The sequence below is a fragment of the Lipotes vexillifer genome, unplaced genomic scaffold (genome assembly GCF_000442215.2).
Source record: "Lipotes vexillifer unplaced genomic scaffold, Lipotes_vexillifer_v1.1 scaffold625, whole genome shotgun sequence".
NCBI classification, from domain to species: Eukaryota; Metazoa; Chordata; class Mammalia; order Artiodactyla; family Lipotidae; genus Lipotes; species Lipotes vexillifer.
In genome coordinates, this window is record NW_006771655.1 from 872,512 (window position 1) to 887,156 (window position 14,645).

Below are 14,645 nucleotides of genomic sequence, written 5' to 3' on the forward strand. Positions count from 1 at the left end.
CCAGTCTCTTAAGAACACCTGTGCTCACTAAGAGACACTCAGTGCTGTGAAATCCTGGGACATTATTTTAAAAGGTTAACTCATTTATGAAACACACCTTGTCCCAGTGAGAACAATAAGCGAACAGGCCTGAGCCCAGAAGTACCAGGTGCGTCTCCCTCTGAGGAGAGGGCAGATCCGGGCGGGGGGCCCATGCCTCCCTCAGGTCCTCCTCCAGGCTCTGCCTGTTTCCGGAAACCCAGAGCCACAATCTGGAAAGGAAGGGCTCTCGGCGGCAGGGCACCAGGCCGGGCCTCGCCCAGAAGGCACACCCAAGAACACATTACACAGCACCCATCCCCCGGAGATGTGCCCGAGAGCAGGGAAACAGCTGCCCCAATGGACACGCGACTAAAGCACAAGCCCAGTCAACCTCCTCGCAACAGTTTAAAGCCAAAAAACACCCTGGCACGGATGTAGGCAGAAGGAAAACTACAAAGGACACGGTGGGCGGCACCTTTCTGTGTAGATGAACCAATTTTTATTTCTCCCAAGTTTTCAGATGGGGAAAGGGACCGGGTGGGTGTGAGTGGGGCTGGGGGGGTGCGGGACCCACTGACGGCGGGTCTCCCAGACCAGCCGGGCAGGGCTCCCCACTGTGCAGGCACCTTCCTCTCTGGGTCACTCGGGGGAACTGAGGAAACGCTGCAGCTGGAAACTTCGCAACAGAATAAATCACTCTCAAGGAAGGATCCAAAGTTTGCCAGAAACACAAAGACCTTCCAACAGCCACAACTCGACAACCTCCCAGCTCAAGGCACTTAACACTGCAAAGTGAGTTAGGGCTGAATCTCGCGCAGCAGTGAAGCAGGACTGGGCTGGAAGGTCATCGTTAAAAGTGGTTTAGGTTCTGAGGTTGGTTGCTTAATTTTTATTTCCTACAGGGTTCCGCTAACCTCGGCCAAATCCCACAAAACAAATTACTTTTGGTTTTGATCTCTATACTACAAATATTAAGAAACGCCTTCCTCAAGAAATAGCTTCTAAAAACTTAGTATAAATTAGCTGCTCTCTTTCTGTGCTGCTCCCTTTCTCTGGTTGAATTTCAACATTTTTCTTAACAAGAGAGCTCATTCATGTTCTGGGTGGAGGACTTCGGAGCAGGGAAAAAACCCCGCAGAACCCGCCCCCGCCCCGCCCCGCCCCGCCCCGCCCCGCCCCGGGGCACTCAGCGTCCTCCCTCCAGGCAGTTCTGACCGAGCTGGAGCCCCTCCCATTCCCCCCTCCTCCTGTTTCCGGGCCCCGCCCTGGCTCCCTCCTAGCCAAGGCCCCACCCAGCAGGCGCGTCCCCAGGGTGGGGCGTGGGCTGGAGCAGACATGCAGGCACTTCCTACCCCGCCACGTGGCTTCCAAGACCATCTCTGTGATCCAGATGAAGAAATAGGCCCTGTGGGCTGGAGGTGGAGGACTGGGCGGCTGCTCCAGTGGGGCTGGCCCCGGGAGGTGTTGCCCTGACGCAGCCGGGAGGCTGACCACAGCCCGGCAGGTGCTTTCCACGTCGTGCTGGGCGGAGGGGACCAGACGGGACAGCAGTGCCCTTGGGGACACCCAGCCCAGCATGGAAGCCGGGGCTGAGACATCGCCTTTGTTCTGCCAGCTCCCAGAGCAGTGTGGAGCCTCCCTGGGCTCAGGTTTCCCGGGACCCACTGCCCTGGGTCTGGGGCTCTTGCACAGAACCGAGGGCTGAGCTGCGGCCCCGTCTGGGGAGCCGCCATGGTGGGAGGAGGGGCGGGTGGAGGCAGTCGGCATGGACACAGGCCAGCAGAGCAGAGGCCGCCCTTCTGGCCTCTGGGCGGCTCTTCCCGTCCTGCCAGCCTGACGCCAGGCCTCCAGCCAGGTCGGCCAGTGGAGGCGGGAGGAGGGAGCACAAGCCTGCCACTGCCCCCGGGTCACCAGGCCTCACCTTGGCTGCGCCCATGGCAGCCTCGGGGCTGCAGTACCACCTTCTCTCTGGGGGCACAGCTGACTGACTCTGGGAGGCCTCTGGGCAATGCCTCAGAGACTCAGGTGTAGCTGTTGGCCAGGGCGCACCACTGGGCCTCTCCCAGACTCCAGGGCTGCACTCCCAGGTGGGGAGTGCAGAGGGGCTGGGGTCGGGGTCAACCCCCGGGGCCGGAGAGGGCGAGCGTAGGGCGTAGGGACGGGTACCCGGACGGGGAGCGGGGCGCGGGCCGCTGCCGGCCGGGGTCTCCCAGCCCGCCCGCTTCCCCGGGGACCTGCTATGGGCGACGGGCGCAGGGAGGGTGCCCGGGCGGGGTGGGCGGAGGCAGCTGTTTGTAAACACGCCGGCCCCGCGCCTGCGCCGGGCGCGCAGGAAAAGGATCTGGGCAGCAAAACCTCAAGGGCCTCTGAGGTTTCCAGCGGGCAATCGGATTCGGCAGCGCCGAGATAAACGGATGTAAACAGAAATCCTTTTCTGTGACACTTAAAGGCCCAAGAGTGAAAGAGTCAGTCTCAAAGTTACTACTTTCCCCGCAAAGCTGTTCTACCGGATGAAGACCAGAGGCGAGTGGCCCAGCGCCCCAACCCCACTCGGGCCCGGGGTCTCCACAGTCACATGGCCGCGACTTCCCAGAACTGCGCAGGGACACCGGCCTCACTCTGCTCAGTGACACCATCTACGCCCCTTTAGAACCGCCGGCGCCTCCTAACACACAGGTGGCCGCAGCACGTGGAGCTGCTGCACTAGCTCAGCCTGCTGGCCACTGTTTTTATTCAAAATGTTACTGGGAATTATATCTATTTTATGAAGACCTCCAGGTACAAACCAAACCAAAACATTTTTCTTTCTTAAAGCGTCGCCAAAAAAAAAAAAAAAAAAAAAAAAAAAAAAAAAAAAAAGCATCGATGTGGCTGGATTATGAACTGATTATTAGCAGCCCCAGGCCAGTCTAAGGCTGACCTCGGGCTCTGGTTTCACCAGGCGTGTAAGGGCTCCAAGGCCCACACGCCTGTCTGGCTCCCAACGGCACGTAAAACACACTTGGCCACTGCTCCTGCAGCCGCTCTGAGGTGCTACTGGATAAAGGTGTCAGTCCATACAAGCTTTTTTATCAGCTTCACTGAGCTATAATTCACACACTACACAATTCACCCGTTACGAGTGTACAATTCAGTGGTTTTTAGTGCATCCAGAGTTGTGTGACCATCACCTCATTCCACAATACTGTCGCCACCCCAGAAAGAAACTCTGTGACAGTGTGCAGCCCACTCCCTTGAACCCCCAGACCCTGGCAGCCTATTTTCTTTCTCTAAGGATTTGCTCATTCTGGACATTTCATATCAACAGAATCACACAATGTGTGGTCTCTGGGGACTGGTTGCTTTCACTCTGCATCATGTTTTCGGGGTCATCCATGTTGTACCAGGTGTCAGCACTTCATTCCTTTTTATGCCGGAATGACCCTCCACCCTGTGGCTGTAACACATTTTTCTCTCCACCCTGTGGCTGTAACACATTTTCTCTCCACTCAGCAGCTGATGGACACGTGAGCTATTTCCACTTTGGGGGCTGCTATGAATAACACTGCCATGAACCCTTGTGGATGAGTTTCCACGGAGACCTCACGACCCAGGGAGCTGCTGGGCGGTTAAGGTAACCCTTTAGCATTTTGAGGACCTGCCAGACTGTATTCCAAAGTGGCTGCTTCATTTTACTACACAAAAGTTTTTATCTGTGCATAAATTATACACATGTAAGTCGTGCAAAAGAGCATTTTCACAGCACACCTTCACCGTTAACTCCGGTGCAGCCCTCATGTTTTAGATTATTCTCAAGGTAGATGTCTGAAAGAACAGTGAGATGACGTGCTAAATTTCGGGTTTGAGAACAGAGCTATTGCTGGAAACCTGAAAAGAACTAAAGAAAAAAAATCTATCTCATAAGTCCCTAAGGACTAAATAAAATAACACACTCCAGCGGCTGAGCGCAGGGCTTGGCATACAGCGGGTCTCCGTCACTCACTGCTCCTCCTTGGCGTCCCAGACGTCTGCGATGTTGGAGGGATTCACTGAGGGAGAAAACGAAGCCCAAGGAGGCTGCAGGGACCTGCCCCCAGTTCTCCCACCAACTGGAGGTGCGGCCAGAACCAGAATTCAGGTCTGTGACATTTCAAAGCCGTCCCTGAACTTTCTCTCCGTGAGAGAAACGCGCCTGCCTGCTCACTGGCTCGGGAGGAAACTGACTCCAAGCAACTCAATGCAAATGACTCCACACATCATGGTAGGAAAACAAAAGGCAAAAGGGAAACCAATGGTGATGCCATGATTAACCCATCTGTGCTTCTAAGCGTAACCCTTACAGGTGCAAAATCAGGGACCACGAGCCTGGCTGGTCAGCCAGAGGAGAGACCTGGTAAGACTCGGACGCAAAGCTCGAGCTCTGCTGAGAAGTGCTTCTCAAGAGTGTGGTTCCCAGAGGCACCCCGGGGCCCCGAGACCATTTCAGGGGGCGTGTGAGGCCGAAACTGGCTTCGGGGCGACACCGAGCACTCTCTGCCTCCTCCATGGGCTGACGTTTGACGATGCCCAGTCCGCGGTGGCGAGCGCAGTGCGTGGCAGGAACCGAGGCACCAGCACCAAATGCACCGGTGCTCGTGGCATCGCCAGGCCCGCACATACCAATAAGGAAAAGGCCAGCTTTGTTTTAAAATGTCCTCAATGAAGCCGTAAACTATTTAAAGTTTATTAAATCTTGATCCTCAAGTCCATGTCTTTCGACATGTTTTACGACAAAAGGGGAAGAAGGCATAGGACCCCTGTTGTCGCAAAAGTACTTGTGCCCCTCAGAGGGGACAGCTCACCAGTCCCCTCCCCAGCCTCTGGCTACACACTTCACCCTCAGACCTGCCCCCAGGGACCCTCTCTGTATAACACGCCAAGGATGAGAAAGTTCGAGGACATCCCTTTCTTCAAAATCTAGATTAATTTCTAAAGCTTTGCAAAGGATTTCTACAAATAAAGTTTAGAAAAACCTAGTCCACCAAATCCTGGTATACGAATACTCCTTTTAAATAGTTTCACTGTCTTTAAAAACTGATACCTAAGCTTGTTTTAAAAGACCCCAAGATATAAAATTTCAACCTGGAAAAGGGACTAATTAAGTAGCGATTCTTCACTTTATAAAAGAATTCTCTAGAGAGTTTAAGTCCTCAGGTCCCCTGATGCACCTAAAATAGTTTCAAAATTTCCATCCATGGGCAATTTTCCAGAACCATACTTGATGTTGTATGAAACACAGAACACCCATATCACTTTCCTCTTTCTTGGCCGCGTTCGAAAGCACAGGGCCGCGGCTTCTGCAGAGGCAACCGTATGAGGGGGCCAGGCCACTCACCTGATGGTGCCAGTCGGGGAGGGGACGGGGCTGACCAGGCTCCGGAGGTCCGGCTCCGGGATGTGGATCTTCAGCGGGGAGATCTGCGGGTAGAGCGGCCGGAGGGGGGACGCCGGGGCCTCCTCCTGATGGTACAGCGACGTGAACTGGATCTTTATCGCCGTGCTGGGGAAGCGGAAGGTGCACCTGCAATGGGAGGGGGGCGGGACGTTAGGTCCAGCGGGGAAGAAGTGTCCCGGCGCGTCTACGCCGCCCCTCACCAGCCAGTGCGCTCTCCGACCACGCCGCGCGCGCACACACGTGCCCAAACCTGCGCCCAAACCACGCCACCTCCGCTTCCCTCGGGACAGGCCGGCGAGGGCACCGGGCTCCCCCCACCACGCATGCGACAGCAAGACCTCCAGCCCGGACAAGCCCCCTGGTGTCCCCTCCCACACGGGCTCCAGATGGCCAGCCGGCTTCCGGTCCGCCACACTTGCCACATGGATCCAGCACCGGGCAGAGAACGCTCCTTGGGAAACCGAAACGCCGCGGTCACCTCCAGGGCAGCTTTTTAACGACAGATGCCCGTCACCCAGAAGATGGAAAGCGAGCGCTGCCTGGGAAAAGCGTCAGCGCTACCTGCAGAGGCGCCGGCGGGGGTCTCGGAGGAAGCGCCTGGAACCCGAGGGAACTGGCTGTCTTCACCGTCCGTTCTGGCCTCACGAGCCCCGAGCCTCGTCTCCTCTACTGGCAGGGGACCGCCCGCCCCAGGCCACTGCAGACCCCAGTCCCTCCCTGTGTGCGCACAGGAACCCAGGGCTCATCTCCCTCCCACAAACTCTGACCTGTAAAGCAGGGCATTACTTGTCAAGCACACCTTCTAATGTCTAAACTGACCAGTTATCCACAAGTTGCTAACTGTGGTTAGCAGACGGCGGGTGCACACCGAAAAGTCCCTGATATTTGGTCCAGCCAATTCAATTCAATTCAATTCACCAAGTAGCCAATTACCTCCCACCTCCCACCCACACAGCAAGCACCGCTTCAATCCAATTCCCTTTTCTCTTATCAAAACAACTTCGGGGCTTCTCTGGTGGCGCAGTGGTTGGGAGTCCGCCTGCTGATGCAGGGGACGCGGGTTCGTGCCCCGGTCCGGGAAGATCCCACATGCCGCGGAGCGGCTGGGCCCGTGAGCCATGGCTGCTGAGCCTGCGCGTCCGGAGCCTGTGCCCCGCAGCGGGAGAGGCCACAACAGTGAGAGGCCCGCGTATCGCAAAAAAACAAAACAAAAAAACTTGGAAGAAACAAGACTGAAGAACAGGCTCTGGGACATGGCAGGTGGTGACCTGGCAGCCCAGCACCCAACGGGGGTGCTCGCGAGCCCTCCGCCGGGGAGACCCACCTCTCAGGAAATGACTCAGCAGTACAAGCGTCTACTCTGAGAGCCCCTGCCTGCATCTCACAGGGAAAATCAGGAACTCCAGCTGGCCTCACTGGCCAGTACAGATTCTTCCAGAGACACCAAGCAGAGAGCGGCTGCATGTGGCTGTCCAGGCAGAGCCCTGCAGCAGGCAGTGAGGCACCAAGACACTGGGACCCACGGCTACCAGGTTTGTATTTCCAAATCTAAAAGCAGAACAAAGGGATCTTGATACTGTTCCAACAGAAGCTGTTTTCCTGTTTGATGCTGTTTTGATTCTGGGAAATTCAGCCTAAACACCAAAATGTCAGGGCTGAGGGTGGGGAGGTCTGGAATGGCGACACCATCCCTCCGGTTCTGCTTATAGGGCCGCCCCAGGCTATTCAAAAATCGCCGGCCATCTCCTTCTTGTAAAGCCAGTTAAAGAAACGTTTGCTGTCCTTTCCACTTTCTTTAGTTTCCCCACCACCCAATGGAAACTTCCTCCGTCAGTATTTTGGCTAGAAAGTGACATCACACATTTGCCTAAGATGCTTTCTGAGGCCGAGGGTCTCTCCAGACCCAGAGGCTGGTCAGCTTTTGTAAGTCAGAGTCAACGTGCATCCCCAAGTCCGAGATGGGCCCAGTGTCCCTGAGCCTGGGAACCGGCTGAGGGCTCCACACAGGTGAGCAGAGTGCGGCTGAGGTGAGCTCCACCTGCGAAGGACAGGACTGGATGAACAGCAGGGGTGCCTGTGCACACACACACATGCACGCACTCACACACGCACGCACACACACACCTGTTCCACCAGTGCTAGGTAGGAAGGCAGTAGTGCTGACAGTTAAAAAAGAGTTTCTACGTCCCTTTACCATTTGTCTCTTCCTTCAACTGCTGCAAATTAACAGAACAAGCTACGTGTTACTCTCTGCCAGAGGCGCGTGGAGTTCCGACTTCCCGCGTAGTGCAAGTCCCCGTGTTAACACGACATCGGTGGAGTTCCGACTTCCCGCGTAGTGCAAGTCCCCGTGTTAACACGACATCCGTGGAGTTCTGACTTCCCGCGTAGTGCAAGTCCCTGTGTTAACATGACATCGGGCTACAACGTCAAGATCATGTTACAACTACAACGTCAATACCAACTAGAAAGAGGTTGTGGCTTCTGGCCTCTGACAGAGGTCACAAGACAGGCGGGGAATCTCAGAAAATGGGGTTCAGGGTGAAGATGAGAAAAGGCACGAGATCCAGAGAGAAGAGCTCTGGGCGGGGGTCAGTGCCTGCCTGGCCCTGGGCTGAGGAGGCAGGTGCCGGGGAGCATCGTCAGGCCCCCTTCCCTCTGCTTCCCAGCATGACTTCTGCTGTGGGACCACCTGCTGTAACCCCTCTGCAGCCCTGGATGCCCTGGGCAGGAGAGATCACCTCCAAGACGCTTTCCGGTTCAAATCCAAGACGCTAGACAGACAGCACATGCACACAGACTGGGGTTTCAGTGAAACAAAGCACAGCGTTTCATAGGTCAGGGATTTGGGCACGTCATCAGTGGCAAAGTCTACTGCCATCCATAACTGATAGCAGCAGGACAGTTTCCTACTGGAACGGTGATTTTCCAACTAAGGTTTAACCATGAACATTTTCACATTAGTTACTGCAACAGCCATTTCAAAAGCATCTCCTGACTCACTCTTCCAAAAATTATCCTGAGGCAGCTGATCTCTTACCCAGGAGGAGGAGAAATTAAGCAGGAAGCTGCTTAATTTTAAACAGATGCCTCCCCAGGGTGCCCACCGAGTTTGCCAGCTGTTACTTCTCTCCCTGGAACATTTTCCTTCTGGTTTAGGGCCCCGGCTGGAGCTTTAATGAGCGCGTTCTGCAGTTAGAGCCACTCTCCTGAAGGTGCTCCACGTCCAGGCTGCACTCAGGCTGGACCCAGGCGCACTCTGCCCGTGCGTCAGGGTTCCTGTCGAAGGTGGGGATGCGCCCTGGAAACCACCGCCCATCGGCCCAAGGGAGGCTCCGCGCAAGCACCCGAGTCCTGCACAGAATTCTCGCCCTGCTTTGCAGAAGCGACAGTAGTCTGGTGGCTGCCCGGCGGAGGTGGGGGTCCTGCAGACGGGCGCGGAGCTTCCTTCCTTTGGAGGCGATGCAAACGCCCAACCATAGGCTGTGGCAGCAGCTGCACGATTCCCTGGGTCTCCTGAAAACCACTGGCCTGGACGATCCGAGTGGGTTCTTTGTGCAGTGTATGAGCTGCACCCAATCGAGCTGTTATTATTTTTTCATATAAATTTATTTATTTAGTTTTGGCTGCGCTGGGTCTTCGTTGCGGCGCGTGGGCTTCTCACTGCGGTGGAATCAGAAGCTGTTTTTTAAAACGCTCTTGCCCTGAAGCTCCTACGCCCGGGCCCACTCTAGTCTGGGAGTGTCCAGAAGCCTGGGCTCCTGGAAACTGGGCCAAACTGGTATTGCCTCGGTTCCCTGTGAAGCTGCCCTGTTCAGCATCAGCTCAGAGATCCCTGCATGAAGGCTGGTCTGGCCCCGCTCGGCCACTAATGAGCCTCGGGGACTCGGGCTGTCACCCACCTTCACTCCCATCTTGTTCTTAGGGAGGAAGCCTCCCACCGGCCTCACCAACAGGAAGTTGTCAGAAAAGAAACATAATTTCCCTGTCGTCATTCAGTCCTCACAGAGAGGACACGGACCACCTGTGTCCCCGGGACGGGAGGGGGCACCACCGTGGCCACCCACGGGCTGCAGCCCCAAAAGGCACCTCCAGGGAAAAACAAGGACCCTGGACAAGTAAATGTGACACAAAAGAAAACTTCACAAGGAAGGCTGGGTGACAGGCTTGAAAACACCTCCCGGAAAAGATGAAGAAAATACAAGAAAACTCTGGAGGCTCAGTCCAGGAGGGAGAGTCACCCTGCAAAGGACGCCCCCCAGGCAGCGACGGGGAGGGCGGCCCGGGACCCCGCTTCGTGGCCGGCACAGAACTGCCGCTGGCCAGGAGTCGCCAGGCGGTCACACAGTTTGAAATACAGGGTGCTGCCTCGTCAGAGGGCAAGGATGGGAGCGCTGCAGGCTAGAAATCTGGTCACCTTCCCTGTGCCGGGTCCAGCGGTCCCCCGAGATACCCGAGAGCGAAGCCTGTGTGCCCAGGATGCCACAAGCTGCAGGGGGACCATGAGGACCGGCGCCCGGGGCAGGAAACGATGCCACTGAGCCTGCAGCCTCAGTGGCCTCAAAGGAGCCACGACTCGGGTGAGACAGGCAGAGAGGCCCCAGCCCAACGGCAGAAAAGACCAGAGCAGGGTTTTCAAGAGTGAAACCCGCCCCCAGAGACCCTTGCTGTGCATCTGACCTGCGGATGTGACAGAGACAACATGCTCGGAGACTCCGGAGCCGGAGCAGCCCCAACCTGGCCTGCGAGGAGGCGTGACCGTCCCTCCCCGACCTGCCCGGCCCGGGGCACCGCCAGGAAGCACGGCAGCCTGGTCTCCGGAGCACCTCGGAGGAGGTCGGTGGACACAGAACCCTCCACGTGCAGACACGGGGGCAGCCGGGCGGGCCCCCCGGAACCTGCCCCTTTGGGGAGTGCCTCTGAGAGCAGGGCGGCTGTGGCCAGTGGGTGTGCGTCGCACTCCTCCGTTTTCCAGCCGGCAGCTGGGACCGCCTTCCTCTGCTTCTCGGCACAGCGCTTCACAGATCCACCACTCGGGGCACCCTGATGCGGGGACGCACACGTAACAGAGACCCTGGACCTCCGCGATGCGGTCACCAGGTGGGACTTGGGCGGCCTCCCTCGACAACGGGGATGAGTGGTTTTTATGTCAGAATAAGGGTCACAACCACGTGGGGGGCTGAACGGGCAGACTGCGACAGAGACGGCACGTCCCCTGGACGTGCACCCTCTTCTGCTTCGACACTGAACTCGTTTCAGCCGGACACACGGCGGCCCGACTAAGGACAACGCTTCTCTGCCTCTTGTGCAACCTTGAGCCTGTGCTGGTTAGCGGATGCGATGGTTCGTGCCCTTAAGAGGAAGAGAGTGCCTTCTTCCCTTCCTATGGCCAGAGTGTGGGTGCGATGGCAGCAGCTGGAGCAGCCGCGGTGGGCCAGAAAACGGACACTGGGTAACAGAGCAGCAGAACAGAAGCGCCTGGAGCTGCCACATCAGATTACACTGGGACTGTTGTACGCAAAAGAAATCCACCTCCCTTGCTATCCTGACCTTCATTACAAAAACCAAACCTCTGCTCTAATTCTAAACAGCTAAAGAGCTCCCATGTGAGGAACAGCTGAATTCCACAGTGCACATTCATGGAGGAGTATCATGCAGCCATTTGAAAGGGCGCCTTGCAGGACTCTTTGTCTCTGGGCAAATCTCTTAACGCACCTGATCTGTACTCCTCCTCAGGAAAACTGGGGTATTTATGGTGTGTACCGTGTAGGGGTCTCGTGTGAGTATCAAATGAAATAAGCAAAGTAGTTAGAAGCTCACACAGTACCTAACAGGTACTAAGCACTCACTAAAACGGGCCCACAGAGGAACATTAAAAATGCTGATGATTGGGCTTCCCTGGTGGCGCAGTGGTTGAGAGTCCGCCTGCCGATGCAGGGGATACGGGTTCGTGCCCCGGTCTGGGAAGATCCCACATGCCGTGGAGCGGCTGGGCCCGTGAGCCATGGCCGCTGAGCCTGCTCGTCCGGAGCCTGTGCTCCACAATGGGAGAGGCCACAACAGTGAGAGGCCCACATACCGCAAAAAAAAAAAAAAAAAATGCTGATGACACAATGACAAGTGAAAACAGCAGAGACTAAACGGTCCAGCATTGCGGCTAACGGCCTGGGATTTGAAATCAGACAGACCTGGTTTGAGAATGGGCCGCTGGGACGCTGTGGGGGACCTGGGGCGAGTGGCTGAATGTAAGGCCCCTCCCTAGTAAACCAGAGACAAGACAGGCAGGCCTGGTGCAGCAGGAGCCCTGGGGCAGGTGAGGCGGGTACAGCAAGCGGCCGATGACACCCGGCTTCAGTCATTCTTGCAAACATCCCTGGGGTAAGAGTGGTATTGCCGGAGACCTCGAGTCTTTCAAAATGTTTTTTAAATGTTGTAACCTTGTCCTTTAAGAAGTGAAAGACTCAAGAATAGGGGGGAAAAGCTGTTACACACTTGATGACCAGTATGTTCAAATTTTGAAAATAACCACAACCTAGTAGTGGAAAAATGGTCAGGCTTGGAGGCCAGCTGACAGCCAGCGGCCCCACCCTTCCCCGCCGGCGTGTTCTAGGCCAGCAGGCAGCTTTTCCGGGTGGGCCCCCGACAACAAGCAACCCTCATTTACAGAAGGTCTACAACTGGCACACCAGAGGCTCTTGAGTTTTGTAGGAACTCCAAAGAACAATAAGACAGTTCAGGAAATGGTTTTGAAAAACCTTTTACATATACAGTCCCCAAATCAAAGGATTCTGATAATCTTAAGTGTTTTTAACCTAAAATATCTATTTCTGTTAAAAACGTAATACATTTTGCTAGAACATCTTTAAAAAACAAAACCCAAAACCAGAACCGAGCAGAGGAGGCTGGAGGCTGCAGAGGCCATAGTTCACTGCTGTGCTGGGAAGCCACGCAGACCCGCGAGGGGCGAGCACGTGATCCAAACACAAGCTCCAGCCAGGAAGAAGGAACAAAGCAAGGAGCCCAGGCCCCGGGAAGGCGGGGCAATGACCGTCCTGACCAGGCAGCAGCTCCGCAGGGTCCCAGACACAACAGCAAAACCTCAAGTCATCCTACTCCAAAAAAACTGACGAGTGCTGGGGAGGCCCGCGTCCCCCCTCCTCGAACCAAGGCTACCTGCAGCCTGGACCTCAGACACAGAGGGTCCCAGCAGAGCCACACAGGGTCAGGCACCCTGGGGAGGAACCCAAGCCATCTGCCCAGGGACAGACACTCTTATCCCTCAGTGGGGAAGCATCTGGTTTAAGACAAGCAAACAAAACATGACTGTGGAAGTCGAGCTCCCAAGCTTTACAGTTTGGAAACTCAAAATGGGGCAGAAACTCCAATATATCTGAAAAAGCAAATACCTTCCAGATTTGCCTGAAAAACATCAAAGGTTATCCAGTTGGGTGAATGGAGGAACTACAAAGATTAGAGTTCCACTTCAAATGTTCTCGCTTCCTAAGGTTCACTGCCAACTGAACGGGCACTGCAGAGGGACATCCTGCACTGGGTGGCTCAAATGTGGACCACAAGGCCGGGCTCTCCAGGGATGGAGCTTCAGACACAGCACCGCCGCTGGGATGGACACGGCGACAGCAGAGCTCGCGGGCGACGGGCTGCCACCAAGCACAGGGCCTGGCCTCGTACCAGCAGACTCACATTCTTCAAGATTCTGTCCCCAGAGGCCACCCCCTGTACGGAGCCCGCCTCAAGGGCCCCTGCTTATCCCCCGCCGGGCTTCCCAGACCACGGGTTCCCAGAGGGAAGTGTCACCTCTGCCGCTGCCTGTCCCCTCCATGCTGCGCACACACACGCTGGTGCACACGGCCAGGAGCTCACCACGCTCCCTGTCTCCGTGTAACTTAAGAGTCTATCGGGAGGTAAAGGTGGGTGTGAGGCAGGAGAGCGATTCCTTCCATATGGGTAAGGCACCCCCGGAGGGTGTCGGCTGAAACCCAGCGGCCAGACCACAGGGGAACGATCAGACTTTTCTGACCCTGGGTTAACCTTGCAAGGACATTGACAACATGCCTTCTCTGTGTTTAGTAGAATCACTCAGCCAGAGAATCAGAGGACAGCTGGCATCCCTCCATCTCACACGGAGGGCGGGGGCCACTGACTTCTCCGCTCAAATCCACGTCCACAGTTTTTACGGAGAGAGACTCGTGTGAAAATGGGAGCGTCTGCTGGCAGCCCGACCACCACCTGCGGGCTGCAGACACTCCGCGTGCAGAGCCCAGCCGTCCACCAGGTCAAGTGCCACTGAAGATGGGTGTGGGGGGGTACTACAGTGGTCTGTGCAGTGATCAACACTGGCCCATTCCGACACTAACCTGATCTGAAGCCAGATGCCAAGATTATCTCCACATTACACATAGCTTCTCCCTCCCGAGGACGGGGTGTCTAAGCACGAACATGAAGACCCAGGAAAGAGCCAGGTGTGACGCAACAAGGACTAGCACGAAATAAGTAATAACTGCATTTCCACTTAAACATTCCACCCAGAGAGCAGCAGTAACGTGCTTCCTCAGGTCAGGGACTGCCCCCTCCTGTGAGAGGATGCGGATGTGGCATTAGGAACCTGAGACTGGTCGGGGGCTGTCAGCCGCCGGGGCGTTAACATGTCCAGTTACCCAATCTGAAAAAACTGAGAGTCTACTGCCTAAACCTTAATCAACGTGAAATTCAATAATGTAACATAATACAACACAATGTAATGATAATAATAATTAAAAAGTAGCACTGGCTATTATTTATTACATGTGCCAGGAAACCATGCACTGAGCAGGTTAAGTATATTGACTAACCAGAATAATTCCACTTCTCTGGACACTTGAGATATATTTAAATACGTGTATTTTAAGGACATTACGGTAAGGGCTCTGAGCTAACACAGCGCCTATAAATTTGAGGGGCAGAAAGAAAAGGCTCCAGGACAGGGCGGCTGTTGCACTGGGGGGTGCGGTGGGGAGAAACAAGAAGACAGCAGAAATCTGCTCTGCACGTTTATTTTCTAGGTCCTGGCAAGGCCCGAGTTCAATTCTGTTAAACTCGGCCAAGGAAACGCTTCACAAGCTGAAGGCAGAGCCCAGGAGGCGCCGCCAGAAAGGTGTGGCCACCACCACTGCCACCGCCCACCGTGAGGGTCGGGGCGGGGGGGGGGGGGGGG

The 14,645-nt window shown here is 55.7% G+C and overlaps 1 protein-coding gene across 1 annotated transcript in view; it reads right to left on the bottom strand.

Annotated features, from left to right (window-relative positions):
* Positions 1–14,645, bottom strand: part of FOXK1 (forkhead box K1) — a 61,835-nt gene that overhangs the window by 11,573 nt on the left and 35,617 nt on the right. The window contains exon 2 of the mRNA XM_007447087.1: positions 5,375–5,560. Coding sequence (XP_007447149.1) covers positions 5,375–5,560 — 186 coding nt within the window. The remainder of the gene's footprint in view (positions 1–5,374; positions 5,561–14,645) is intronic.